This window comes from Rhinatrema bivittatum, chromosome 9 (assembly GCF_901001135.1).
Source record: "Rhinatrema bivittatum chromosome 9, aRhiBiv1.1, whole genome shotgun sequence".
NCBI lineage: Eukaryota > Metazoa > Chordata > Amphibia > Gymnophiona > Rhinatrematidae > Rhinatrema > Rhinatrema bivittatum.
Window position 1 is genome coordinate 37,235,716 of NC_042623.1, and position 27,924 is coordinate 37,263,639.

General features: G+C 45.1%; 1 protein-coding gene across 1 annotated transcript in view; it reads left to right on the plus strand.

The window, feature by feature from the left end:
• Positions 1-19,730: 19,730 nt before the first annotated feature.
• Positions 19,731-27,924, plus strand: part of CHKB (choline kinase beta) — a 54,720-nt gene continuing 46,526 nt past the window's right edge. The window contains exons 1-2 of the mRNA XM_029615472.1: positions 19,731-20,242; positions 27,295-27,403. Of these exons, the coding sequence (XP_029471332.1) occupies positions 19,956-20,242; positions 27,295-27,403 (396 nt within the window). The 5' untranslated portion in view covers positions 19,731-19,955. The remainder of the gene's footprint in view (positions 20,243-27,294; positions 27,404-27,924) is intronic.

A 27,924-nucleotide genomic window follows, 5' to 3' on the forward strand; every position in this document is an offset into this window, starting at 1 on the left:
GTTTCAAAACAGCTATGAACATCCAACAATTAAAAACTCATAAAAACTATTAAACATTCTCCAAACACCAATAAAATATTTCAAAAAAGCAGACATCACACAATTAAAATGGCAGTCAAGAAAAATAAACTTAAAAAGCCACCTTTACTTACCCCCTCCAGCAGCTCTCCTACTCCCCTTCCCTGCAGGCCGTGGCACTCACCAGAAGCAGCAGTAGAAGCTAAGCTCTATATTTATGGTCCTCTTCCTTAGTGCCCATGTCTCTCACACACACACACACACCATACCAGTCATGCCCCCATGACCAGTTTCTGTCTCTCACACACCAATCATCTCCCAAACAGTCTTTGGCACACACACACCAGTCACCTTCCTGAACAGTTTCTCTCATGCCATACACACACACACACAGGCTTCCCACTCCCGTGTTCTACTTACATATACGGGCTTCTCACTCTCATAATCACTTTCTCACACACACACACACACACCAGTCACCTTCCTGAACAGTTTCTCTCATGCCATACACACACACACACACAGGCTTCCCACTCCCGTGTTCTTACATATATGGGCTTCTCACTCTCATAATCACTTTCTCTGTCTCTCTCTCTCACACACACACACTCACTCACTCGTCTCTCACTCCCATGCTTGTTCTCTCCACATGCACAGGCTTCTCATTCCCATAATCACTTTCTCTCTGTTACACACACACCAGTCTCTCTCATTTCCATGCTCACTCTCCACGTGCACAGGCTTCTCATTCCCTGAATCACATTCTCTCATATTCACACACACACACGTCTTTTTCTCTCACACGCACCATCACCTTACCAAGCAGTCTCTCTCTCTCATGCATGCACACTCACCCAGGTTTCTCACTCCCATGCTTTCTTTCACCCCCACAACACCAGGCTTCTTACGCCCATGCTTTCTCACATACCCAGACTTCTCACTTCCATGCTTTTTCTCTCTCATACACACACATCAGTCACCTCCCTGACTAATGTCTCACACTCTCACATACACATCAGTCATCTCCCTGAGCAGTCACTTTCATTGTCTCTCACATATACACACACACATCAGCTCTCTGACCAGTCAATCACACACAGGCTGGCTGGCTGCTTCTCTCTCTTTCTCTCACTCACTTCCTCTTCTCCCCCGAGCACAAATGGGAGCTGCAGCAGCCTCTGCTGGCCAAGAAAGAAGAATCCCATCGGCCGCGGGAGGCTCATGCTGCTGTCTCCTTTCTCCATTACCGGCTACTTCTATTGCTCGAGGACCGATGCTGCAGCCGCTGCTGCTACTTTTTCGCGCAGCGCGGCTCTCTCTCCTTCCCGCGCACCGTGATTCACTTCCTGTTCCGGGTCACGGGAGGGGAGGGGGGGGGGGGCAGGCGCAGGAAGAAGAAAAGGCCCAGCCACGGGTGCACAGCTTCTTCTAGCGCCGCTGCCGTTCCCGCTGGGCTTGAATGTGCTGACAGCCCGGCGGCAACGGCAGCGGGAGAGACCGGGAGCGCGCGACACACCTGCCGGTGCTTGGCGGCGCCGCGGACCGGCAAAAAACTCCCACGGCCCGGTCCGCGGACCAGTGGTTGGGGACCCCTGCTTTAGGCGACCCCTGTGTTTTGGGCGTTCGACCCCCGCCAGGGTCGCGACCCACAGGTTGAGAACCGCTGCTGTAGCGGGTCAAAACGAGCAACATTTTAAGAATTGGACAAGGAGACTTGCGGAGTCAATAAAATAGACACACCGAGAGCCCCTGACGAAGCAGTCGCTGAAACACGAGCCGTGTCGGGCAGCTGGTTGTGCAGCGCTACCAAAGCGTCCATCGCTCAGCTTCCACTCCAAACGATAAGTGCTATTTTTGCTATATATAGCGTGAAAGCACATAACAAAAGTTAAAAGTTATGGATTATGCTTGTTAATTTAAACAGAAAATAAAAAAGAGGGTTAGAGACCAATGATTATATACCTTGAAGTGTGGCAAATATGAAATGCCAATGAAACTGTCTTTTGGAAATTACTATCAAGAAAGCGAGAGTACATGAATACAGTACTCCCTGTCTGAATATATGAGGTCTCCTCCCTCTAACAAAATAAGATAAAAAAAAGAAATAACAGCTTCCACTAATGATGTTATTTTGAATACAGCCCTTACAATCTGGCAACCAAGCCGATACAGGACAGTGCACCAGCCAGCCAGAAAAGAGCTCTGGGGGGAGGTAGGGCTACTGTGAGATAAGCCCTGATAGAAAATTTACCCCTTTCAATGGATCCGAGGCGAAAGATTAGGAACCTTCTGACTTGTCTGGGCTGCTTGTGGATAAAGTTTTATTTTACTACCTACGCTTGAAGGGAGCCGCAACTTAGGCAAGGGGGCAAAGACACTGGGGAAAAGAAGCGGTGTTACTTTTCCTTTGTCGCCTCAGCGGGGGTTAGAGGCTCACCAAGTGGCCCGGGGAGTTTATATACATTTCTCTTCAAATTTTTGCCAAAGTGAGCTGTGGAGTCCTGCAGCAGGGAACAAGAGACAGCAAGATCCATCTGTGTTCGGGCGGACCGGGAGTAGCAGCCGCCGCTTTCAAATCGATGCTATTCAAACTATTAGAAAGCAAGAGGGTTCGTTTTTTTTTTTTAACAAACCCAGTAAAGTGGTAAATTGTTGGGATGATATGTTCTAAGAAGAACAGATCATATTATTCCAACATCTGAGGAAGCGCTTTGAACTCCTCCATGCCGTATATCGACAAGAAAGAAGATTCTTGGTGTCGTTTCTAATAAGTGAACATTTCTTAAGAACTTTGTTTCGCACTGCTGAATTTTGTAGTAGTAAAGAAAATTATTTGCCTTGGTTCAACTACAGATATTTCTATCTTTGCTATAAAAATTGTTCTTCATCATACATCGGTAAATAATTTTTCATATATTTTTGCACATATCATTGTTCCTTTTTGCTTCGCTTTTTATATTTAATTATTTGGAACATTCTAAAATGTTATCTGCTACGTTTTGTGATACTATATATACATATGCCCAATCACATGTACACACATACATATACACACACCCAAAAGAAAGACAATCATAATGTGGAGGCTCTGAAATGTAAATAGCATATGGAACACAAGGCACCTTTTACAAGTAGGTCTGTGCACCGAGATCCTTCATATAGAACTGTTTCATCTAATTTTATGTTGTATCAAAAATATGCACCCAGTTTTCACCAGACCAAGGCGGAGGCAGAGGATATTGAAACACAGAGGCATATTGGCATAGATACACTTGACTTTAGATAAGTAATCTACAGATTATGTGCTGATGAGACTTTTATTGCTTAAAAGAATTATCAAAAAAATGACTTTAGCGGGTGATGATTAATTTGGGGAATCCTTGTAGAAGCTGTTTGTGCATAGGACTGGCCTCATATTCAATGCAAGTATTTTTGTTTATTTGGATCCAGAAGTGCTGCTAATTTGTGTTTGGTTGGACATTTTTGACAGTACTTGATAGTTGTTCTACCTAGAGTGGTTTATGATTTTATAGTAATGTTGCATCATCAAATTTTCTGACAGCTGACAGTCTCCCACTATTTGCACCCTTCCAGTCAAAAATATGTGGGGTGTACAGAGCACCTGAAGCATATAACATGGGTTACCCTCTTTGTCCACACTGTTGTAACAAGACTGCACCCAAACCATCTTTAGAAGCATTGGAAGACACCTTTGTACTTAACTTTATAGCCATAACATTTTAATATAGGTGCATTCTTCTAGGCCTTCAAAACATTTTTTGATGTGCTGCATCCCTGTAAATTGAGGTCCTGCTTCCCAGGTAAACTTTTCTGATAACGGGGTGATAGGTGCAGGTTGATCACTGGTGGCAACTTTATCAGTTTATTGTGCTGTTGCTGCTGCCTGGAGGTGGTCAATATAAGCTCCTGTAACAAGATCATCTGGGTGAATGCCAAGCTCTTTCATCAGCCTGTGGACAACAGCCTCACCTTCCACAGGATCCTGATCATCTTCCAATTTTACCTGCAAGGCAGCAAGACTCACAAGTCAAATAGACAAGACAGACAATATGCTTTCCATGAGGCTCTGCCCTTCTCTGGATACCACTGGCAAAAAAAGTAGTAATATTTACAAGAAACAGATACAAACACAACGTCCTGGCACTTGATATTGTTCCAAACCATACGTTGTATAAACGGTGTGATCAAGCACCAAAGATATCCAGTATTTTGTCAAACAATTGGAGTGGTCATTGGTTGTACCAAATATTGCCATTTTAAATCAACAGGTATTCAATTCCTCAGTTGGATTCGCTGTGATTAAGGACACTTCGTGTCCAACTGGAGAGTTGAATTCCTGTTGATTTAAAATGGCAATATTTGGTACAACCAATGATCACTCCAATTGTTTGACAAAATACTGGATATCTTCGGTGCTTGAACACACCGTTTATACAACGTATGGTTTGGAACATCATATAAGAAGCAAGTTGAATTGGATGCGACCACTGCTAGCGAATAAAGCTGGGTTGCTGTTGTGCAAAAAGAAAAAAAGAACAATGAACGGACTTGCTATTTGGTTCTTGATATTAAACAAAGAAAATCTGGTAGTTGTATAATGATCCCCTGATGAAACTTGGGCCTTTTTTGGGTGGGAAAGAAAGACTGGTCTAAGAACTGTTGGTTGTGTTTATAGTCATGAGTAATAAGGTCGGCTAAGGATTATTGGGGTTATGCAATTTATGGTAGTGATAGTTGCACTTTTGAGTGAAGTTGATTGGTGTGAGTGAGGTATGTATGGACTTTTTAACAATGGGGGTGGTCTAACATGTATATTTGTATAATAATTTAATAAAAGAAGTGAATTTTGAAAACATTGTTCTTTTAGAACACCGGCTTGTAGGATGCAATGGGCCTGCTTCTGGGGCCTCCTGTATACCAGACTGCAGAGTACTAGCTGAAGCACAGTCTCACCAGTGCCACAGGAGTGCTAATAACCATAGTGGCCATGCAGAAAACTAGGTACTCTGCAGGCAGTGATATCTTTTATTGGATCAGTCTAAGAATTATCCAAAGATGTTGCTAAACATGAATTTTCCAGGCTACAGTCACTAGATTACATATAAAAAAGGGGACATATGTGGTGCTGAAAGCTCTGGTACAGGAGTATAAACACTGGATAATGCTTACTCTAGTCCAATAAACAATACCTCAACCTGCAAAGAATCCAGGTGCCACAAAAGACAGTCAACCATCATATCTCGAGGTTCCTGGAGCAGAGAGAAATGTTCCATTTTGCAGAAGAAGATAGGACAACTAATTAGATCCTTTGGGATGTATTATTAGGAACTTGAAAGCTAGCTTCTTGCGCCTGTGCTGTTATCAATGTAACCTACTGGTAAGAAGAAACTGGGGCCTGTCCTATGCCCCCCATGAAAATTCACAAAGAATTAATGACAATTCTTCAAAATGACAGAACAGAATGAGATCGAAGCTCAAAAACCTTCTTACCTCTAGCTCCACAAAGTGCCCTAGCCCTTCCACAAGATCTACGTGTACCCTCGTCTGGCCCACCAGGAAGAGGCGGCGTTCTTTTTTAACCACCCCATGGACCCCACAAGACTCGGACAGCAGTGCCTGTAGAAATCAGTCACATCATTACAGCAAGCATGGCAAAAACAAGTCCCATAATCCACTCAGCCCCACATACCCTGCATACTGCTCCAGGAAATCCACCAGGTGGAGCAAGAGCCCAGGCCATTGCCAATTACTCTCTCATGGTCTCTACTGGGCAGCCATGGAGCCCAGTGCTTCCAAGGTACTGCCTTACAGGGTTACACTGAGGTGTCTTCCCTAGGAAGAGTCTAAAGAAACTTCTCAACTCTGAGGCATCATTAAGTTTAAAAAAAAAAAAAAAATTAGTTGGAAAAAAAAAAAGTTAGTTGAAAAAAAAAAAAAAAAGAATTTAAAATAACTATTTGTTGACAAGGAAAATCAGAATTCTCTCTTCTATAACTTGGTCTTGAAGGCACAGTAAGGTTAAATGACTTGCCTAAGGAAAAAAACTGAGATGCTGCTCTTACCGTGAGCCTCGCAACATCCGCAGTAGGATAGATGCTGTACTTGGAAAGTTTGGGTCCAGTCAGATCAGGACGTTTATAAAATATCAGCTGCCCCTCATTATTCTACAGAGAGAATGAAAAAAAGTAATGTGACCCTCAAAGCAAGGAGGAGCAAGGAGGAGCAAGAGGGGTGAGAATAAGGAGCAGTCGGTGAATTACTTTAGAAGTAGGGCATCCTGCTGGAATTCAATGTGTTATTTACGTGCAAATTAAACAGTGCTCATGATCATGGGTGTATCATATTGAACAGCTGCGAAGAAAATACATGGGAATAACCACTTGAATGCATATGCATTCATGTTAAGTGGCTTCCCATCTCCCCCTACTGGATACATTGAGGTGCAAAGGCAAAGACAGTGCCTTAAGCACTTAAAATTACTCAACATCCCTAAAGGGATAGGCAGTGCTGATTTTCTGCTAGGTTGCCAACACAAAACCTTTCTAAACTGCCCCATACTACACATGAAGAAAGCATTGGTCATCGGCAAAGAACCTGTACCTCTTTTTCAAGAAAACCACTGCAAAGGGCAAAGATATTTATATTTTGCAAGGCCTTTCCATTATGTGTGTCATATTCCACACACATTCCCGAACAAGGATTGCTCAGCAGTACTTCATTTTCTGCTAGGATTAGGGAACGCTGCCATGCCATCTCCCTCTTTTTAAACAGCAGGTATAGACTATTTGGTCCATCCACTTTGTCCACTTGTACCTGCCTACTAGGCTGCCACAGAAACTATTTGAATCCCTGTCCTCCCGCAAAGCTCATTTTTGTGTCTGTACTGAGCTTGCCTGAATTCTGCACTGTTTTGACTCCTATAACCTCTGCTGGAAGTCTGTTCCAGGTGCCCACCACCTTCGCACTGAAAAAACATTCTCTCTCCCTCCAGTTTCCTACAATGATCCTTTGTCCTTGAACTTCTTCATCCTTGCTAGTTAAATGCTTACATCAGATCTCCCCTTTCCTAAAGAATCTCTCTTTTATCCTTTTGTGGTGAGATTAAGGAGTTAGAGAGCAGGCCAGGCACCATTTGGTTGGTTCTCCTCTGAAATGCCTCAGCCTAATCGATGTCCTTTTGCTTCTGAACTGAACACTGCTCAAAGTGGGATCTCACCTGAGTTTCACACAAAGGTGATATTACTTCCCTCTTTCTACTAGTAACACCTCTCTCCTTGCTTATTTATGCAAATTTCTAGTCTGCTAAAACTAAAACCTTACTCTTGGTGGATAAAAATTGTATGACACAAAACTAAAAACCCATCACACAAAACGATGAAAACACGACAGAACAGCAACCAAAAATGGTTGGGGGCCACCAGCACTTGTGACCCCATTTGGTAGCCTTAATAGGAGAGGGGGTGAAAACAAACGGGCCGATTCAATAAAGTCCGCGCCGGGAGAGCGGGTGAACACCCGCTCTCCCGGCGCGCGCACAGGCCACTCGCCTGTGCGCGTATTAGCATTTAGCATTCTATGTTATCAGCATTTTATGTTCTATGTAATTAGCATGCTCTCATGCTTGTTTTCAGTTTCAATGTAAACCGAGACGATATGCAATATCTTGTATGAATCCCGGTATATAAAAATGTTGAATAAATAAATTTAAATTAGGTCCGGTGGTAGAAACAGGCAAAAGGAGGCACTAGGGACATTAGCGCATCCCTAGCGCCTCCTTTTGGCCTGGAGCGGCGGCTGTCAGCGGGTTTGACAGCCGACGTTCAATTTTGCCAGCGTTGGTTCTCAAGCCCGCTGACAGCCACGGGCTCGGAAACCGGACGCCGGCAAAATTGAGCGTCCGGATTTCAACCCGACAGCTGCCGGCCGACTAAAAAAGAAAAAAAATTTTTTTGAACTTTTTTTACCCTTCGGGACCTCCGACTTAATATCACCATGATATTGTCGGAGGGTGTACAGAAAAGCAGTTTTTACTGCTTTTCTGTGCACTTTCCCGGTGCCCGAAGAAATTAGCGCCTACCTTTGGGTAGGCGCTAATTTCTGAAAATAAAATGTGCGGCTTGGCTGCACATTTTACTTACTGAATCGCGCGCTATTAGGTTTAGCGGGTTGGACGCGCGTTTTCCACCCCTTACTGAATAAGGGGTAAGGGAAAGCGCACGTCCAATGGCAGGTTAACAGTGCGCTCTGTCGGAGCGCACTGTACTGTATCGGCCCGAAAGAGAGGGACTAATACAGCAGTGTGGCCCAAAGATCTGCTAGAGACTTTAATCCTTTTCTAGAAAGACACGTATCCAAGGATACGGTTAGCCAACCCAACCGATTGAATAACTTTGGGTCAAGTCATCGGAGATGACAAGTCTCGGGGCTCATTCCCGTTTGGTGACTTTCCAGTGCTTCTCCCTCCATTGTTTGAATTGGCAGTTTCCTCCTGCTCCTTCGGGCTTCTAGCTCAGTTGGAATAGGTCTCTGTTGGACTACAGCATCATCAGCCATTTCCCCCCTATTTTTTATCCCTCCCTCAAAACCTAGTGACAGTCCTTCCAGAACCTAACATGGACTCTAAGTCCAGCCATTAGGCCTCACCATTGTGTGATGATGAAGAAGCAATGCTGCCTCTGCAGCATCCTCGGTTCCAGCAGGTCCAAGGAGCAGAAGACCGCATCGGGGTTTTTTGCGTGGCACTGCCACGGAGCCACTGGATCAGCCTTGGTTTGTTCCTTTTAATAGCATGTGAGCCTTGAAATTCAGCACCTAAAATGCAGGATTTTACTTTCTTCTTCTTCTTATTATTATTAAACTGCCAGCGCCAAAAATTGATCAGTCTTTCAATTTTGGAAAATCTTTCGTTTTATCTATCCTCCTTGTATGTCTATTCTGTTGCAGATTTTCGTTTCGCCTGCAAGTCGGCACAATTCCCTTCTAACCCTTCCGGAATGTGATCTATAAAGATAAGGAAGCTAGCACTGATCCTTTCAGCATCTCGCTGGTCATTTCCCCTTCATCAGAGTGGACCCATTGACTGCCATTCTCTGAGTCTTGATGCATAATCCAACTTTTCATTCAATTCATACAATTTTGCTCCCATGCTCGCACAACCAAATGAACAGTGTTACAGGGCTTACTGAAAGCCAAACAGGCTATACTTAGTACTGCATCACTCCTTTCCCAGTGTATTAAAAATTAATAGAATTAAAATGTTTACATTTTATTTTCTCTTTTATTGGAACAATTCCATTTTTCTTATTACAAATATATATTTTTTTCATGTTTTCTGTTCTACTGGACCTCCAGTTCAATAAGAATCAGCCTCAATGTTGGGTTACGGTGCCAAAAACTTTAATATACAAGTATTTGGAGTTTGCCCTCACTATTAATATCCCTTCCCACTTACATGAACCCAGCTATCACATGCTGCTTTTTGGCCAGGGGACATACATCATGGCTCCTTCTGTAACACAAAACCAAGGGCCCTGAATACAACAGAAGTGTTGTAATAATCAATGGCTGAGACTTCCCTCCTAGCCAATGGGGAGCAGAGTCCCATTCCAGTAATCCAAATTAAGTCCTCTGCCAGTCAACCACCTGGCTAGTCCTAGAAATACTGGGGTACATTTTTAAAAAAAGCGCGAGCGCGTACTTTTGTTCGCGCACCAGGTGCAAACAAAAGTACGCCAGATTTCAATAGATACGCTAAAATCTGGGGTTGGCGCGCGCAAGGGGGTGCACATTTGTGCACCTTGCGCGCGCCGAGCCCTGTGCACGCTGCCCGTTCCCTCCGAGGACGCTCCGAAATCGGAGCGGCCTCAGAGGGAACTTTCCTTCCGCCTCCCCCCACCTTTCTCTTCCTTCCCCTATCTAACCCACCCCCCAGCCCTACCTAAATCCCCCCTCCTAACCTTTATCCTGGAAGTTACACCTGCCTCCGGGCAGTCGTAACTTGCGTGCGCCGAATGCCTGCTGTCGGGGCACTCGGCCACGCCCCCGAACACGCTCCCGGACCGCCCCGGGACATACACGCATCCCGGGGCTTGCGCGCGCTGCCAAGCCTATGCAAAATAGGCTCGGTGCGCGCAGGGGCAGATTTCCTCAGGTTACGCGCGTAGCCTTTGAAAATCTGCCCAACTATTTATTTTACTTTTGTGCAGAAGTGAGAGCAAGGCTATGGTTTTCCAAATCTATCAACAGCAAATAGTCCTGTCACAGGTCATCCTCATCATTTACCAGTCTCTGGGTTGCAGTTCGATTGGAACATTAAATCTGTATTGCTGCTGGTGACCATTTAAGATAAGGTAATGCACATCCCCTGCCCATAGATACTGGTGTTGGTGCTCGTGCCAATGTCATAGCTCAAGTCAGCTGAGAATCTGTGCTTGCATCCACAAATCTATGAAATATCCCTTCATGTAATGCAAACTGCATTAATTCCATACCTTCTTTGACCAGCAAATTTTATAAATGCCAAAAAAAAAAAAAATTTTTTTTTTACAAAAGATTTTTTCAGTTTACGCATCTACAGCTCAAAAACGCTTTCTAGTGAGCTATAATTCATAGAAATTTGATATAAAATGTAGGCGATGGGTTAGCAAGAATTAATAGCATGAGAATGAGTTTTATTTAAAAGCAATAAATAATATTAACTAAATTAAATATGTAATCTATACATACTCTAATACTCATAGTCATATTAAAGGGCACAATCAAAAGAGCAAGAAAACGTCAATAATAAAAAAAAAGGGTACTAAGCGTTATGCATGTCTCTCTCTCTCTTTGCTGATCTTGGGAGAAGGTACCTGCTTCTCTCTCTGGTGGTCTCAGGGCGGATATGTACTCTTCTGATAAGGAGCTGGTATTGTAACCTACGCTGCTCATCATGCAAAAGCTATGGCAATGCTCCCTGTAAACTGTGCACATGTGGACACACATGCGCAGGTCATAAAACAAGCGCACGCAGGAAAACACAGCATACACCAGAAAAGGAAACTAGAATGCTGTTTCAAAGTACACCATGCACAAACCTGTACAGCGCATGGCATACAAGGACTTTTTTGTGCATTCAGCCCCACAAAAACATTAATTTGAAGGACCGTTGGACTATGGCTTTCTCTCACTTGGATTTCTGCTGCCCCCTCAGCTCACCATGAATTCCCTGATCTTTAGTCGACCTTCAGGGACCTTGAAGAACGTGTCTCTTTGGACAATCCTCTCCCCCTGTGAGTTGCTGAGGCGCTGGGCTGCGTTCACCAGCTGCTCCTCATCCCGCACACGAGCTTTAATCTCTACATTGGATGACATCTCTACAGAAACACAAGGGAAGAGAAGGAGTTATTACTCCTGGGGAAATTCTATATAACATTTAAAATTCTGACACATTATTTGTCAAAACAATACAAAACAGTAATAATTAATGTAAAATGCAAAACAGAAGAAAAGTAAGTTATCAATAATTTTGTTAAGTAGATGGTTTCCTTGCCGAAACTATGACTTTTTCTAACTTGGATGAGAAGTCAAATTCTGCTGCGGTTGAGTGCTCAGTTTCTATGCTGTGAGATTGAGAGAAGGTTGCAAGGGATGGAGGAGTAACTCTTCATCTTGAATCAGTAGGGATGGATCCGATCCAAGACCTTGAAAGGGGGGGGGGTCTGTTATATGCATACCATAGTTGCCTGGGCCATACCTGGGCTATCATTTTGGACCCGTCTCTTTTGTATTTCTGAATTGTCTTCATTATGAGGGAAAGTATAGAGAAGTCCTTGGGACCAAGAAATCAGTAAGGCATCTGGTGCCTCACTGTATTGGCTTGGGTAGCGCGAGCAGAAATGGAGAAATTACTTACCTGATAATTTCGTTTTCCTTAGTGTAGACAGATGGACTCAGGACCAATGGGTACAGTGTACTCCTGATAGCAGTTGGAGATGGATCAGATTTCAATCTGACATCAGCCCTAGTACATATACCCCTGCAAGAAGTGCAGCTCTTCAGTATTCTCCTCGAAAAGCATTGTGGATATATGATTGATTGAATAATTTGAATAACTTGCTTAACTTTATAACTTGGTTAACTTAATTAATTTGAACCGGTTGAGTTGGTTGTAGCTGGAGACCACCAGTGCCCTCAACCGAGAAACGTGGATACCTGGTAGGATGGGTGTCCTAGCTGGAGGAAAGCATGGCTTACCCGTGAATTACTTGCTCTCGGGGATGTCACCCGAGAATTTCCTGAACAGCAGCAGTCGTGGGTGGGATGCTGAGGCCATCTGTCTACACTAAGAAAAATGAAATTATCAGGTAAGTAATTTCTCCATTTCCTAGTGTGTAGCAGATGGACTCAGGACCAATGGGATGTATAAAAGCTACTCCCGAACTGGGTGGGAGGCTGCCCAAGACCGACTTAGTACTGCCCTTGCAAATGCTGTGTCCTCTTGAGCCTGAACATTCAGGCGGTAAAACCTGGAGGTGGTGTGGATGGAGGACATTGTCGCCGCCCGGCAGATCTCGGTGGGTGACAGCATCTTGGTTTCCGCCCAGGACACTGCCTGGGCTCTAGTGGAATGGGCCTTGACTTGTAAAGGCGGTGGCTTGCCTGCTTCTAAGTAGGCCGCCTTAATGACTTCTTTGATCCAGCGGGCTATGGTTGATCGCGAGGCCGCTTCCCCTTGCTTCTTCCCGCTGTGAAGGACAAACAGATGGTCTGTCTTTCGTACGGATTCCGACCTTTCCAGGTATCGGACTAGGAGCCTGCTGACGTTGAGATGGCGTAGACTGAGAGACTCTTCCGAATTCTTATGCTCATCTGGCGATGGTAGCGAGATGGTTTGGTTGCGATGGAAGTGAGATACCACTTTGGGGAGGAACAACGGAACTATGCGTAACTGGATGGTTCCCGGGGTGAGTCTGAGGAACGGCACCCAGCAGATCAGTGCTTGTAGCTTGGAGATACGACGGGCCGAACAGACTGCCACCAGGAAGGCTGTCTTCAATGTTAATAGTCGGAGAGACAGGCTGCGAAGAGGTCTGAAGGAAGGTCCTGCTAAGAAATCTAGGACCAGGTTGAGGTTCCAAAGAGGCACCAGTCACTTTAGGGGTGGTCAGATCTGCTTGACTCCTTTCAGAAATGGGGAGACATCCGGGTGAGAGGCTATGCTGCCGCTCTCGCTCTTGGTTCCGTAGCATGACAATGCGGCCACCTGTACCTTGATGGAGTTGAGACACAATCCCTTCTGTAGGCCGTTCTGCAGGAATTCCAAGATCGCAGGAATTTTGACTGAGCGTGGAATGATGTTGCGGTCCTCACACCAGGCTTTGAATACTCTCCAAATCCTTATGTATGTTAGGGATGTGGAGAACTTGCGTGCTCGGAGCAGGATGTCAATTACTGCTCCCGAGTATCCACTCTTCTTCAGGCGAGTCCTCTCAATGGCCAGACCATAAGAGAGAATCGAGCTGGATCCTCATGGAGGATCGGTCCTTGTTGGAGAAGGTCTCTGTGTGGAGGTAGCGGGAGGGGGCTCCTTGTCAGCAGCCTTTGCATGTCTGCGTACCACGGTCTTCTTGGCCAGTCTGGGGCCACTAGAAGTACTGGTCCCCTGTGGTGTTCTATCTTGTGGATGATTGCCCCCAATAGGGGCCACGGCGGGAAGGTGTATAACAGAGTCTTCTGTGGCCAAGTCTGTACCAGGGTATCGATTCCCTGGGACTGGAGTTCCTGCCTGTGGATGAAGAAGCTGGGCACTTGAGTGTTGGACCGGCTTGCCAGGAGGTCCATAGTTGGTGTTCCCCAACGGTTTACTATCAATTGGAATGCTGTGGTCCACAGCCTCCATTCTCCTGGGTCTAGACTTTCTCTGCTGAGGTAATCCGCAGCGACGTTGTCTTTTCTGGTGATGAACTTGTCAATTACCCAAACACTAAGAAGATCCCATGCTACTGATGCAATTAATAGCAGTGGCTATTCCCTAAGTAAACTTGATTAATAGCCGTTAATGGACTTCTCCTCCAAGAACTTAGCCAAACCTTTTTTGAACCCAGCTACACTAACTGCACTAACCACATCCTCTGGCAACAAATTCCAGAGCTTTATTGTGTGTTAAGTGAAAAAGAATTTTCTCCAATTAATCTTAAATGTGCTTCTTGCTAACTTCATGGAATGCCCCATAGTCCTTCTATTATTCGAAAGTGTAAATAACCGATTCACATCTACTCATTCAAGACCTCTCATGATCTTAAAGACCTCTATCATATCCCCCCTCGGCCGTCTCTTCTCCAAGCTGAACAGCCCTAACCTCTTCAGCCTTTCCTTATAGGGGAGCTGTTCCATCCCCTTTATCATTTTGGTTGCCCTTCTCTGTACCTTCTCCATCGCAACTATATCTTTTTTGAGATGCGGCAACCAGGATTGCACACAGTATTCAAGGTGCGGTCTCACCATGGAGCGATATAGACGCATTATGACATTTTCCGTTTTATTAACCATTCCCTTCCTAATAATTCCTAACATTCTGTTTGCTTTTTTGACTGCTGCAGCGCACTGAGCCGGCGATTTTAAAGTATTATCCACTATGATGCCTAGATCTTTTTCCTGGGTGGTAGCTCCTAATATGGAACCTAACATCGTATAACTACAGCAAGGGTTATTTTTCCCTATATGCAACACCTTGCACTTGTCCACATTAAATTTCATCTGCTATTTGGATGCCCAATCTTCCAGTCTTGCAAGGTCCTCCTGTAATGTATCACAATCCACTTGTGATTTAACTACTCTGAATAATTTTGTATCATCTGCAAATTTGATAACCTCACTCGTTGTATTCCTTTCCAGATCATTTATATATATATTGAAAAGCACCGGTCCAAGTACAGATCCCTGAGGCACTCCATTGTTTACCCTTTTCCACTGAGAAAACTGACCATTTAATCCTACTCTGTTTCCTGTCTTTTAACCAGTTTGTAATCCACGAAAGACATCGCCTCCTATGCCATGACTTATTAGTTTTCTTAGAAGCCTCTCATGAGGGACTTTGTCAAACGCCTTCTGAAAAACCAAATATAGTACATCTACCGGTTCACCTTTATCCACATTTTATTAACCCCTTCAAAAAAATGAAGCAGATTTGTTAGGCAAGACTTCCCTTGGGTAAATCTATGTTGACTGTGTTCCATTAAACCATGTCTTTCTATATGCTCTACGATTTTGATCTCGAGAACAGTTTCCAATATTTTTCCCGGCCTCCTAAACTGAGGGTAGAAATAGCATGAGCCCGAAGATTAATCTCCGCCTGCTGAAAGCGATTGAATTGCCAGGTTCTGATCCTTTATTTGGGTCAGTGTTTCCTTTAGCTTGTCCCAAAATACATGTTCTCCTGAGCAGGGCAGATCAGACAGTTTTTCGTGGATTTCTTCACAAACTCCACTGGCTCAGAGCCAAACCATCCGGGGTGCTGTAATACAGGCTGCTGAGGTTCTCGCCACTGTATCAAATCCCTCATAAACGGCTCTCAACAGAATTTGTAAGCCTTCCTCTATGTTGTGGGGGCGATGCGGAAAGATCATCTCACCCTCTTCAGATCCTACAAATTATTTCAGCTGCTGGAGGCATTCGTATTGATAATGCACTAAGTAAAATTGGTGCTGCTGTATCCTAATTGACATCAAACTTTGGAAAACCTTTCCCCCACCCCAAAATCACCCAGCAGCTTGTGGTCCTTCACTGGGGGTGAACTGGAATGGAGCCTGGCCATGCGCAGAGCAAAGACAACCAATTCCACCACCACAGAATTATGTGGGTGGTATACCATCCCACAACTCGGTGATTTCTGCACACGGATTTTCAGGTTCAGTTTTCTTGTCACCGTGGTCTCTGAAGACAGAGACTCCCTGAATTTCATGAATGATTTTTGCAATACTGGATGAGATGGAAATACTGTGGGTTCACTCAGAAGTTCCAAGATGTGAAGCAAACTCATTATTTTTATGCGGGGCTCTGGCTCTTTCTGAATGTCGACCTTTAACAGTGAGCCCACCTTTTCAACAAAACATGAATACATGAGTTCTTCTGGCGGAGAGGAATGGTCTGGCATCTCCTCCGGTGGGTCAGAAGGTATCCCGGTGGAGCAATAGGACTCCCCAGGGGAAGGCGGCATGGGGCTACTCGATCTCTGAGACACTGGTGGTGACTGTTTCTCCGATGGCGGAGACAGAAAAGGACGATCTTCCCCAGCTGCTTCCTGAAGATCAGGTGCCATCAACGTGGGGGCTACCTAGTTCTAAAGATGTGGACTCCAGTGACTGGATGGGATATACCTGGTGGAAAGAAGAGGACGGAGTTTGTTGAAGCATTGATGTAAAGAAGTTATAATGTCAGTAATCTGGGGGTGAGCAGTGAAGAAGTTTCCTGTTCCAGGTGCTGTTGTTTTTCCAATGCTGAAGCAGGAGTAAGGGGCAAGAGGGAGCAGATGGGCTGAGGCGTAGGGAGTCTCAAACCCTGTTGCCATAGATATGAAGGGCACCAACCCCAAGATCCACTAATTGAGTAATTCTACCAATGCCAACAAACCAACCCACAGCCAAGAATACTTTTTGTTTTTGTATATATATTTCTTTTCACTTCTTCTTGTCTTAAATCTCCAATCTAGTTATAAACATTTATTCCATACTCTTTCTTCAAGACAAAAATTATTTTCTGCAACCAACTTCTTCACACACAAAAATTTTTAAAGAGGAAAGCAGTTGTTTCATAAAAATTTAAAGTTACCATCCAGGTTAACTTTATTGCTGTTTTTTTAATCACGATCAAGCACCAGACCCAATAATATTTTTTTGTTGTTTATTATTCAAAAATATTTGTAATCATTTTTTTTGGTTCTTTTTAAACTTAACTAAATCTTGTCAAAAATGAATTTTTGTCAAACAACAGATGGAACAGTCCGCCTCAAAAAAGGAACTCTTCATTCTTCATTAAACTGAGATCTCAATCGTTCTCCTCATTTACACTGTCCTACACCTCACGGTTGTACTTAGCTTTACTCAATCCACATTGAAAGATCCTCTGTTCACGCAACCCGACCTGGCCAAGTTTCGAAGAAGTTCTTCATCACGGGAAAACCACTTGCCCACTGCTCGACTCAGCTCAAGAAATGCAAAATTGGATTTCTGTCCGTTCCTATATCACACAATTTCAAACTGCCCGCTCCGCGATCACTTTTTTCATAAAATGGCGAACCTAAACGCCTATCCGTAACATCCTCAGTTAAAAGGACTATACCGTGTGACACCCTCCTGACGTAATAAGAACAGCCCACCCCTTTCCATCATTTTAAAGTAACGATAGCCAATCCACCTGATCGTTCAATCCAAACAGAACTTCTGTTTTAAGTTTGTAGATCTATGGTTGTTCTCTATAATTCAATAGCGCTGACATATCCGCAAAAGTCAGTACACTCTCCACTTTCTCAATCACTGTCCACTTCAGGTCTGCAAAGTTGTGCTCTTGCTCAATACAGTGTCCAACCAGCGGTGCTATCAATACCTTGTTATTGATTCTGGACCTGAGTTCCATCAATCGTATTTTCATGGCTCTTTTGGTCCGTCCTATGTAAACTTTGGACATCCACAAATAATTGCATAAATCACATTGCTTGTGTTACAATCAATCCAGCGAGTATGACTAACCTTCAACCCAGTATTAGGGTCAACCCAAGTCTCGCCTTCAATGGCACCTTCACACACCGTACAGGTTCCACACTTCCAATGACCTCCTCCTTGAGGAATGTTAATCTTACTGCTCATAGTTGCCTTCACCACCTTATCTCGAATGTTTGGACCACGGGTAGTGGCAAACATAGGCATAAATGTCTGTAACTAGGTTGGAGATTTAAGACAAGAAGAAGGGAAAAGAAATATATATATACAAAAACAAAAAATATTCTTGGATGTGGGTTGGTTTGTTGGCATAGATATGAAGGGAGCAAGTTAATATGAGTGCTTGGTGGAAGCAGAGATGTTCCCGGTAGTGACGGATATATGGTTTTAAGAATCCTTGGTGGTTGAGATTGCTGCCACTAGGATATCCAACTGAGAATGCTCAAGTGGGCTAGATTCCTGCCATTCTTCTCATATAAGATCCAGAGAGGGCAATCAAAATACTATAATTTTGCAAGGATAATGCCCGCAAAAAGAAAAAGGGGCACCACTCGTGAAGTGCCAAGAGAGAGCGCACGAGGTGAGGTTTTGGTGGTGGTTTAGGGTTTTGGATCCAATTTTACATGCCGAGTGAGACATACAAACAGCACAGTACATACACCTCAGTGAAGATTTGATGTCATCTGGAGTAAGGAAAGTCTCACAAAGCTGAGATTTCTACAATGTTCTCTCACCCTAGTTTGATGGGCTCTAAAGCTAGGGCGAGAGAACAATGTAGAAATTTCATCGTCATCAGACTGTCCTTGCTCCAAATGGCATCAAATCTTCACTGAAGTGTACTGTGCTGTTTGTACGTCTCACTCGGCATGTAAAACTGGCCCCAAACCCTAAACCACCATCAAAACCTCACCTCGAGTTATTAGCTGGCCCTCCTATAGTGAAATAAATAGTTGAATATTTTAAGGGCCTCCCCAGAGACTCTCTCTGCCCAAAAATGTAATTTGCAATCTTTATCGCAACTTGTGTTACGGCTATTTTGGGCATTTCAGGAAAAAAGGTGTAGTTATTTCCAGTGTTAAAAGCGTGCAGTACACTTTTGCACAGTGCAAAAATACCCTTCATTTTCATGAATCCCGCCCCTATGAAAAATTTGCATTCACATAACGTGAGATCATTACTATCGCATGCGTTATGGCATTAATGCATGTGTTATGGTGTTATCGCGGGATGCCATAACGCATTTTGATGAATGACCCTATAAGGGAGGCGCATCGGTGGTGGAAGATGTGTGCTTGCTCTTTCTTTGGGAGATCACCTAATAAGCCTGAATCCTGGGTTTTGTCGTGGGCCTGGAGCGAAGGATGCTGCGCCTTCCCTCACTTGTGCATTGACTTAGCTGTTGAACGTGCTACCATTTGCGTCATGTGCGCCATCTGTGCCGAGTGCATCGCTCTCTCTCAGCTTTTTTTCTTCTGTCCTTGCCTGGTTCTCTCTCTCTCCCTATTGGCTCGATGTAGAAAAAAACCTTTAGTGCATCAGGATCTAGCTTAAAGGGAAAAAAAGAAACTACTTTTCCAAAGAGGTGGCAGAAAACATGACGACATTCGAAAGGGAAAAAATACAGCAGAAAAAGATTAGAAAAAAAATTTGGAAAGGCTGAGGGAAGGTAAGACTCCTCTTCGGAATCACGATCATAATCCTCACCCCGGGCATGCGCGTGAAGGACCAAAGCTTCTCCCAGTCAGAGGATCCTCAAAGCAGGTTTTCAGTCAAACCAATTTGGTTTTTAGAATTAGCAACAAGCAACTGTTTGCATGCACTGCCTCCAAAGTATGCAAATATAGCTCACGCACATACTTTGATGAATTCATACCTGTCCCTCTCCAAAACATACATTCACGAGCGAGCTCCCCCCCGCGCTCTATTATAGTCAAGCTCTCCACTAACACGCAAGACCGACGCTGCAGCCTCTAGAACCGCTCAATGCCTCCAGAACGAGGATTGGAACGCAGGCCCCGCCTCTCGATTATCTCCGCCCCGCCCCTGCCTTGTGATTGGAGGAAGGGACGCGCAGTCGCATCGCTGCCTGCGCCGGGAGGGAAGGAAAATTTTACCGGCGGTTGGCAGCCGCTGTGCGTTTACACCTGCAGTGAGCGGGGCGGATGGGTGCAGAGAGGCAGTGAGGTTACCGAATCCGGAGCTTTCCGGCGGTGGTACTGGGAGATGCAGTGTTCCGTGACCGGTGTCCCGGGGCGCAAGAATGGGAAGGATGCCGCTTCGCCTAGCCCCGTGGCGGCGGCGGCGGCTGCCGCCAGCAAGCACCCCGCAAACGCCGGGGCCGGTGTCGATGCCACGGTGGAGCAGGATGCCGAGGCCGAGCTCTTCCAGCATGGCCACAGGGAGGAGGTGACTCAGGAGACGAAGCTGAAGGCTTTCGTCTGGTGCCGCGAGTTCCTGCCGGGCGCCTGGAAGCCCTTGCAGCTGGCGGACTTCCACATCAGCGTCATCAGGTGAAGTAGCCGGGCAGAGGGGCTTCAGGCGGGAAAGATTAACATCTCTCGGGGCTAGAGTAGCGGGCTGAGAGCCAGGGAAGCCGGGGCGCTAAAATCCCACTGCCATTCATCGTGACCTTGGGCACGTCACTTCACCTCCCATTGCATCAATTTTAAATTGTAAGCCCCGTGGAGAAAGAGAAATGTCTGCAGGATCTGAGTGTAACTCGTCTTGAACGAAAGCCAACATAAATAAAGCTGCTGGTAACGCCTAGAGTAAGTGGCGTAGGAAATAGATGGGAGTAGCGGAAAAGGGAAGGGGTGAAGCGCAGGGGAACTGCTTTTGTTTGGTTTGTACTTGCAGCTGACTGGAGTTTTGACAAGCGCTGACTGAACTTTGCACTCTGTCATCACTGCCCCAGTGATGTGGAATACTAATGTCAAAAGGTCTCTGTTTTTCCTAGAATTAAAGCTTAAACAAAAAAGATACAATTTTATTGGCTGGTTTAATGCCTGTCTTGACTGCTTTTCAGGAGCTTTATACTCCCTCGGGCTTGGGAAGTCAGAATGAGTAAAAGATGGCATTTGTCAGAAAATTACAAACGAATCATAAAATGCATTCCAACGATAGTATAGAAGGCGAGGGCGGGGTGGAGAGCAATGAGGAACTTGATGTGTTAAAGTGATCAGGTTACTTTATACATTTGAAGCTGCAGCACTAATTCTAGTCCTCAAACTAACAAGTTTCTTGATTTTGGCTTACCTCTTTCATTTGTTGCTCTTATTTATGGATTGGCTTTTTTCTTTCGGTTTCTATGTCACAGACTTAAAGTAATTCTATTTTGACAGCAACACCTCATCAGACCTGCCTTTGAGGGAGATGGGTGTGACAGTATGCCGACAGGGCCGACTCCTGGAGAATGCTACTGGAACAGTGGAACTGCATCCCAAGTAGAATTCCTGCCAAGTGGATAATCTGACCTGGCCTGTTCTCTTTGTAAAAACAGTATTTCAAGAATTATTTTTATTTTCTTGATCACAAGAACAAAATCATTTCAATGCAGGGTTGGGTTTTTTTTTTAATGAATTAGATTCTCTACAGTAGATATTTAGGGACAAACAATGTGGTAAGGTGTTTCTATCCAAATCATGTTAAGACATTAATGAAATAAGCCGTACCTTCAGAATCTAGCTAAGATATAGCTAGATATGGCGCATACAAAACGCAACAAATCAAAGGAAAAAAATTGGAAAGCAATGACTACAAATGCTCGTAGTTTGGGCAATAAAATCCTAGACCTGCAAGCCTTAATGGTGGAGGCGGACTTGGACATTGTTGCTGTTACGGAGGCATGGTTCACGAATTCTCATGATTGCAATACAGCCATACCGGGCTATAACTTAAGGAAGGACAGCGAGCCCGGAAAAGGGGGAGGAGTAGGTAGCTCTTTGTCAAAAACAATATCCAAGCAACTGAACTGCAAGGAAAGTGGAGTAGAGAAAAAGAATTATGGGCTGTCTTTAAAAAAAAAAAAAAAAAAAAAAAAAAAGATTAGGGTGTCCAAAATGTGGGAAGGAAAGGAGAAGTGCCGATTGTTGATGACTCTAATCTTCTGGACATAGAATGGAGAATCCCTTCTGTGGAATCTACCAGAAGCAGAGCGATAGTGGGTCTCTTTAAACAAATGATAAAGGAACTAACGAGGGAAGGTGTCTCTAATGTCTGGGTGCCCACCTCAGCACCAGTGATCATCAAACGGTACGGTTTGACATCGCAAATAAGACACGGAGAAGTCGCATGAAGATCCGAATTTTGCATTTCAAGAATACGGACTTTGTCGAAATGGGGACGTTCCTGGAGGTAGAACTAGAAGACTGGGAGAAAATGGGAGAGGTGAAACAGTGAGCCATACTAAACGGAGTGATTACAAAAGCAACAAATCTATAAGCTAGAAAAGTAAAAAAGTAAGAGCGATAAGAAACCAATCTGGTTCTCAAGGGAGGTAGCTGACATAATAAAAGCAAAAGGCCAGCTCAGGCTTATTTTTGGGATTCTCGCAGGATCCAGTCCAGTGGTCCTCTTCTGGTTTCGTGGCAAAGCAGAGTGTGGGACGTCAGCAGTCCTTTCATGGAGCTCGTAGGTTGGCCAGAGATGGGACAAGTCAGGCCTCTGGTGGTGGAAAGTTAGCCCAATGAGGACCGAGGACCCCACTCCTTTATGGAAGCTGTGGGAGGCAGATTGTCCAACTTTTACGAGGAGTGGGAAAGGATTACCTCGGACCGCTGGGTGCTGGAAGTAATACAAGAGGTCTACGTTCTAGAGTTTTTGTGCCTGGTAAGGGAGGCCTTTATGGAGTCTCCCGTGGTTTCCTGCAGCAAGCAGGAGGCGGTATTGGGGACTCTGCAGAGGCTGCTTAACCTAAAAGCAATTGTTTGACCTGTTGTTGGGACAGGGAAGGCATTCTGTGTACTTCGTGGTGCCCAAAAAGGAGGCTCCTTTCGGCCCGTTCTCAACTTACAGAAGGTAAACCAGACCCTTTGGGGTCTGGTTTCACATGGAGATGCTACATACCGTAGTAGCAGTGGTGCGCAAAGGAGAGGTCTTGGCTTTCCTAGATCTCATGGAGGCATACCTGCATATTCCTATCTGGAGGAATCATCGGCAATTTCTTTGTTTCATGGTGTTGGGTCAGCACTTTCAGTTCTGAGCTCTTCCTTTTGGTCTGGCGATGGTGCCAAGCATGTTCACCAAAGTGATGGTGGTGGCGGCAGCCCTTCGCAAGGAAGGGATTTTGGTTCATCCATATCTGGACAGTTGGCTGATTCAAACGAAGTCCAAGGAGGAGTGCGAAAGGTCTCTCAAGAAGGTGATCATCTTACGGTCACTCGGTTGGGTCATAAATGTATAGAAGAGTCATTTGGAGCAGACACAGTCCTTGGTATACTTAGGGAGGTATTTTCAACACTTGGCGGGGCAGAGTGTTTCTGGCAGTGGACTGGGTGGTGAAGTTGCAATGCCAGGTGCAGTGTCTCCTTCGGTTAACGGTGGCAACAGCATGGGACTATTTACAAGTCCTGGGGTCCATGGCTTCCAAGTTGGATTTAGTTTCCTGGGCTTTTGCACACATGAGACTTCTACAACACACACTGTTGTCCAGGTTGGAGTCCTTTGTCAGAGGAGTATCATCTTCCCTTGCCTCTGACTCGAGAATCCAAGTCCAGTCTCTTGGTTTAGAGAAGGAGATGGCCCTGGAACCCCCGGACTGGGTGGTGGTTTCCATGAATACAAATCTCTCCGGTTGGGGGGGGGGGGCAGTTTGCTTGGGCCAGTCTGCAAAAGGTCTTTGGCTTCCAGGAGAAAGAGCCTGGTCCATCAATCGTCTCGAGATGAGGGTGGTCTGTCGAGCTGCAGATGCTTCAGGTATTCTCAGACAACGCGACTGCGCTAGCATACATCAGTCAGTAGGGCAGTATGAAGAGCAATGCTGTGGCGCTTAAAGTTTGGAGGTTGTTTCTTGGGCGGAGAGCCATCTCTAAGGTCTAGCAGCTTCATGCATAGCGGGAGGAGACAACGTGCAAGTGGATTTTCTCAGCAGAGAACAGCTGGATCCAGGGGAGTGGCAATTGTCCCCTGAGGCGTGGAATTACATCTGCGCCAGGTGGGGCATCCCCCAATTGGATTTGATGGCGACACAAGCCAACTCAGACTGAAAGATTTTTCAGTCTGATAATAGCTCAGTTCTGTGTATCTCTGTCTTCTGGTGTGCCCTTGTCCGACAGGAATTCTTCTTTACGTGTTTCCCCCGTGGCCCCCCATTGGTTGGGCCCTTAAGCGGGCGTGTAGTGCTAGTGGTGCTGGAGTGGCCTTGCCGACCGTGGTTTGCAGATCTGATGCAGCTCACAGAAGAAGGCCCCTCAGGCTAGATCATCTTACAGGGTTGCTGCGTCAGAGGCCCATATCGGATCGGGAGGATCACTTTTGTCTTGTGGCCTGGCTTTTGAGAGGCGGAGCCTCTGTTTGAAGGGTTACGCTGAACAAATCATTTCCACACTTCTGCAGGCTAGAAGACCGGCTACGTCCATGGCATATGTTAGGGTCTGGAAGGTTTTTGAGGTGTGGTGTCTTCAGTATCTGCTGAATCCCCTGGAAGTGCATATCTTGCATATTTTAGATTTTCTGCTGCACGGTTTGTCCAAGGGTTTAGTGTACAACTTGCTTTGTGTACAGGTGGCAGCCTTGGGAGCACCAAAGGGCAAGTGTCATGGCGAACTCTTGCCACTCATCCAGATGTTATCAGGTTCCTCAAGGAGGTAAAACATTTGCGTCATCCGGTGCGTAAAACATGTCCGGATTGAAGTCTAAACCTGGTTCTCCGTGTCCTGTGTAGAGCCCTGTTTGAGCCTTTGCGGAGAGTGACCCTGAAGGATTTAACACTGAAGACTGTTTTTGGTGGCTCTTTGCTCTGCTAGGAGGATTTCGGAGCTTCAGACCATCTTGTAGTCACCCGTTTTTGCGGATTTCCCACGACAGGGTGTCGTTGCAAACGGTGCCCTCCTTTGGGCCAAAAGTGGTGTCCTACCGTATCAGTGGGTGGAGCTACCGGGGTTTCTGGAGTGGTCAAGAGATTCCCCTCAGGATAGGGAATTGGATGTGCAGTGGATCCTTTTACGCTATTTAGAAGTCATGAATGATTTTCGCCCTTCCAATCATCTTTGTCTTCTACGGTGGAATGAAGAAGGGGGACAAAGCCTCTAAGGCTACCATTTCTCGTTGGCTTAGGAAGGTGATTTGTTCAGCGGAAATTTACAAAGGCCGGCCTATTCCTATGAGGTTGAGGGCGTACTCCACAGGAGATTTGTAGGGCTGCGGTGTGGTCCTCTATTCATACTTTCACCAGACATTATTGGTTAGATGTGAGGGTGCAAGGCAAGGTGTCGTTTGAGTGTTCTATGCACGGGTCTTTTGGATTCCTGCCCAGTTTAGGGGGTACATCCCACTGGTCTGGATTGATCTGGGTATGTTCAGGAAAGGAAAATTGGTTCTTACCTGCTAATTTTTGTTCTTGTAATACCACAGATCAGTCCAGAGGCCCACCCATTTGACTCCGAAAGACTGGATTTTTCCTGCCATGTTAAATTTTTTTTTCTTTTTTTTTTTTGGGGGGGGGGGGGGGCAGGATATGCGGTGTATTTCAGTTCTTGTATTGTTTTAGTTAGGGGTTTTCAACCCTTTGATTTCAGTTCGAGGGGTGTTTAGTTTAATCTTGGGTATAGGTCGTTACTGAGGGACTGCAGGTGGCACTCTGTTATGTAGTAGTGCATCAAAATTTTGTTTCTCTGACTCCATCTACTGGTAGGGATGCAAAACCCACTGGTCTGGACTGATCTGTGGTATTACAGGAATGAAAATTAGCAGGCAAGAACCAATTTTCCTTTGCACCAGCACCACAAAACAGCCTGCTTACAATACGCCAAACAGCTCCTAGAAAAGCCTCAAAACTTCTGGAGCAAAATAATTTGGAGTGATAAGACAAAAATTGAACTTTATGGTCACAACCATAAACGCTATGTTTGGAGAGGAGTCAAAGCGGCCTATGAAGAGAAGCACATTATCCCTACTGTGAAGCATGGAGGTGGACCTCTGCTGTTCTGGGGGGGGTGTGAGCTACAGCGGCACAGGGAATTTAGTCTAAATTGATGGCAGCATGAATGCAGAATCTTATCAGAAAATATTGGAGGAGAATTTGCATTCATCAGCCTGGAAACTACACATGGGGTGTATTTGAATTTTCTAACATGACAATGATCCGAAACATAAGGCCAAGTCGACCCTTCAGTAGAGGCAGCAGAAGAAAGTGAAGGTTCTGGCGAGGCCATCACAGTCTCCTGACCTCATCACCGAGTCACTCTGGGGAGAGCTCAAACGTGCAGCTCATGCTAGACAACCCAAGAATTTACAGGATCTGAGGCTTTTTAAGAGGAATAGGCAGCTTTACCACATGAGAAAATAAAGGACCTCATTCACAAGTATCACAAAAGACTGCAAGCTGTCACTGATGCAAAAGGGGGCAATGCATGATATTAAGAACTAAGGATATGCAAACTTTTGAACAGGACCATTTTATTATTTCCTTTATTGCTATGGTTTGTTTAATGATTGTGCTAGTCTGTGATGCATAATTTAATTTGAAACACATTAAGAATATCAGATGTGTTTTGTCTGATCACTCATGTTTTCTTAAAATGCTACACATCTTGCAAATTCTGCCAGGGCTATGTACACTTATGAGCACAAATATGTATATAAAAGGAAGTGTAGGCCATCACTTCCTCTTTGTAATATTTCTAATGTTCCCTGTATGTACCAGGATCAGTCCAGGTTTTCTATATTCATTTCCTGGCTATATCCTAGTAGCTCACACACCAGTTGTTGATAGTGATCATAAAAGCATGTATGCAACCACTTCTGGCAGATAATCACTTTCTGTTCTGTACTAGAACATTGCAGGTCAGCATCAGGAGGGAAGATTTAGTAAAATATGCAGGCAGTTCAATATCTCTAATACCCAGGACACTAATATACCATAGCTCCATGGACAGAGCTGTGACAAGCTTTAGAAACTGAAGAATTGATTCCTTGCCACAAAGGAAGCACGTTGGGGGAGGGGCAGCATGCATAATTTGATTACCGTCTCCATGCTTCTTCCTATTTGGGGAGGGCAGTAGCTTCATTTTGAACCTATTTACACTTCCATAGGTTTGTTGTCAAAATGGCCAACTAAGAACTCTAGGTTTTTAATAGGTTAGAAGAGTGTTTCTCTGGTATGGTTAAGGTACAGTGGGTCCTGCTAGGAGGATGGACTTAGGAGCTCTTGTTCGTGTGCTAGTGCCCCAACGGTCTTGCTGGCTGAAGAAGGTATGATGTTAATTGAGGGAGGAATGAAAAGTACAGCTGATTCCCCAGTCCATGCTTTCTGCTTTGCATGTTCCTTTTGCTGGGTGCTCTCTGTATTTCAGGAGAGAGAGAGGAGTTTAGTACTGAAAGTTTTTATTGTATCTTTTTCTTGCAGTGGTGGTCTCAGTAACCTCTTGTACAAATGTTCCCTTCCTAACCACATCCTGAGTGCAGGTGACGAGCCTCGACAAGTGCTGCTACGAGTCTATGGGGCCATTCTCCAGGTAAGAGTCTCCTCTTAAGCTCCCTTGTAGTTGCTTCTGTTTCCTTTTTCACTTTTTAAAGAGAGCTGTATCCTCCAGCTAGCAGAGGCACTGAATGGGTGTTCATAGATAGCGAGTACTAACTTCCTTCCCAGAGGCCCACGGCTTGATTGCTTCCTATCCTCGCATAGAGAAGATCTGAGGCTCTCTGGAATCTCACCGAGCACCTTTCAGCACAGTGCAGGCAGGAGGAAGATTGCATCCCTCCTTTCCTTGAGGAAGAACTGGAACTGTCAGGCCTTGGATATTCTTTGGGGGAGAGGATTGCCACCAGCGAATCATTTTTACTACAGCAAAGAGGGGGAGTGGTATAAGGTAACAGAACTCCAGGGGGGAGTGGGGGGAAAGGTTGAACTTATGAAGGCAGCTGGCCTTTTTCAGCCAAGGCTGAGCAACCTAAATCTAGGAGCTACAATTAGGCACAGGTATAGTGTGTCCTAAATCTATGCCAGTGCTTCGGGTCACCAATCACCCACCCATGT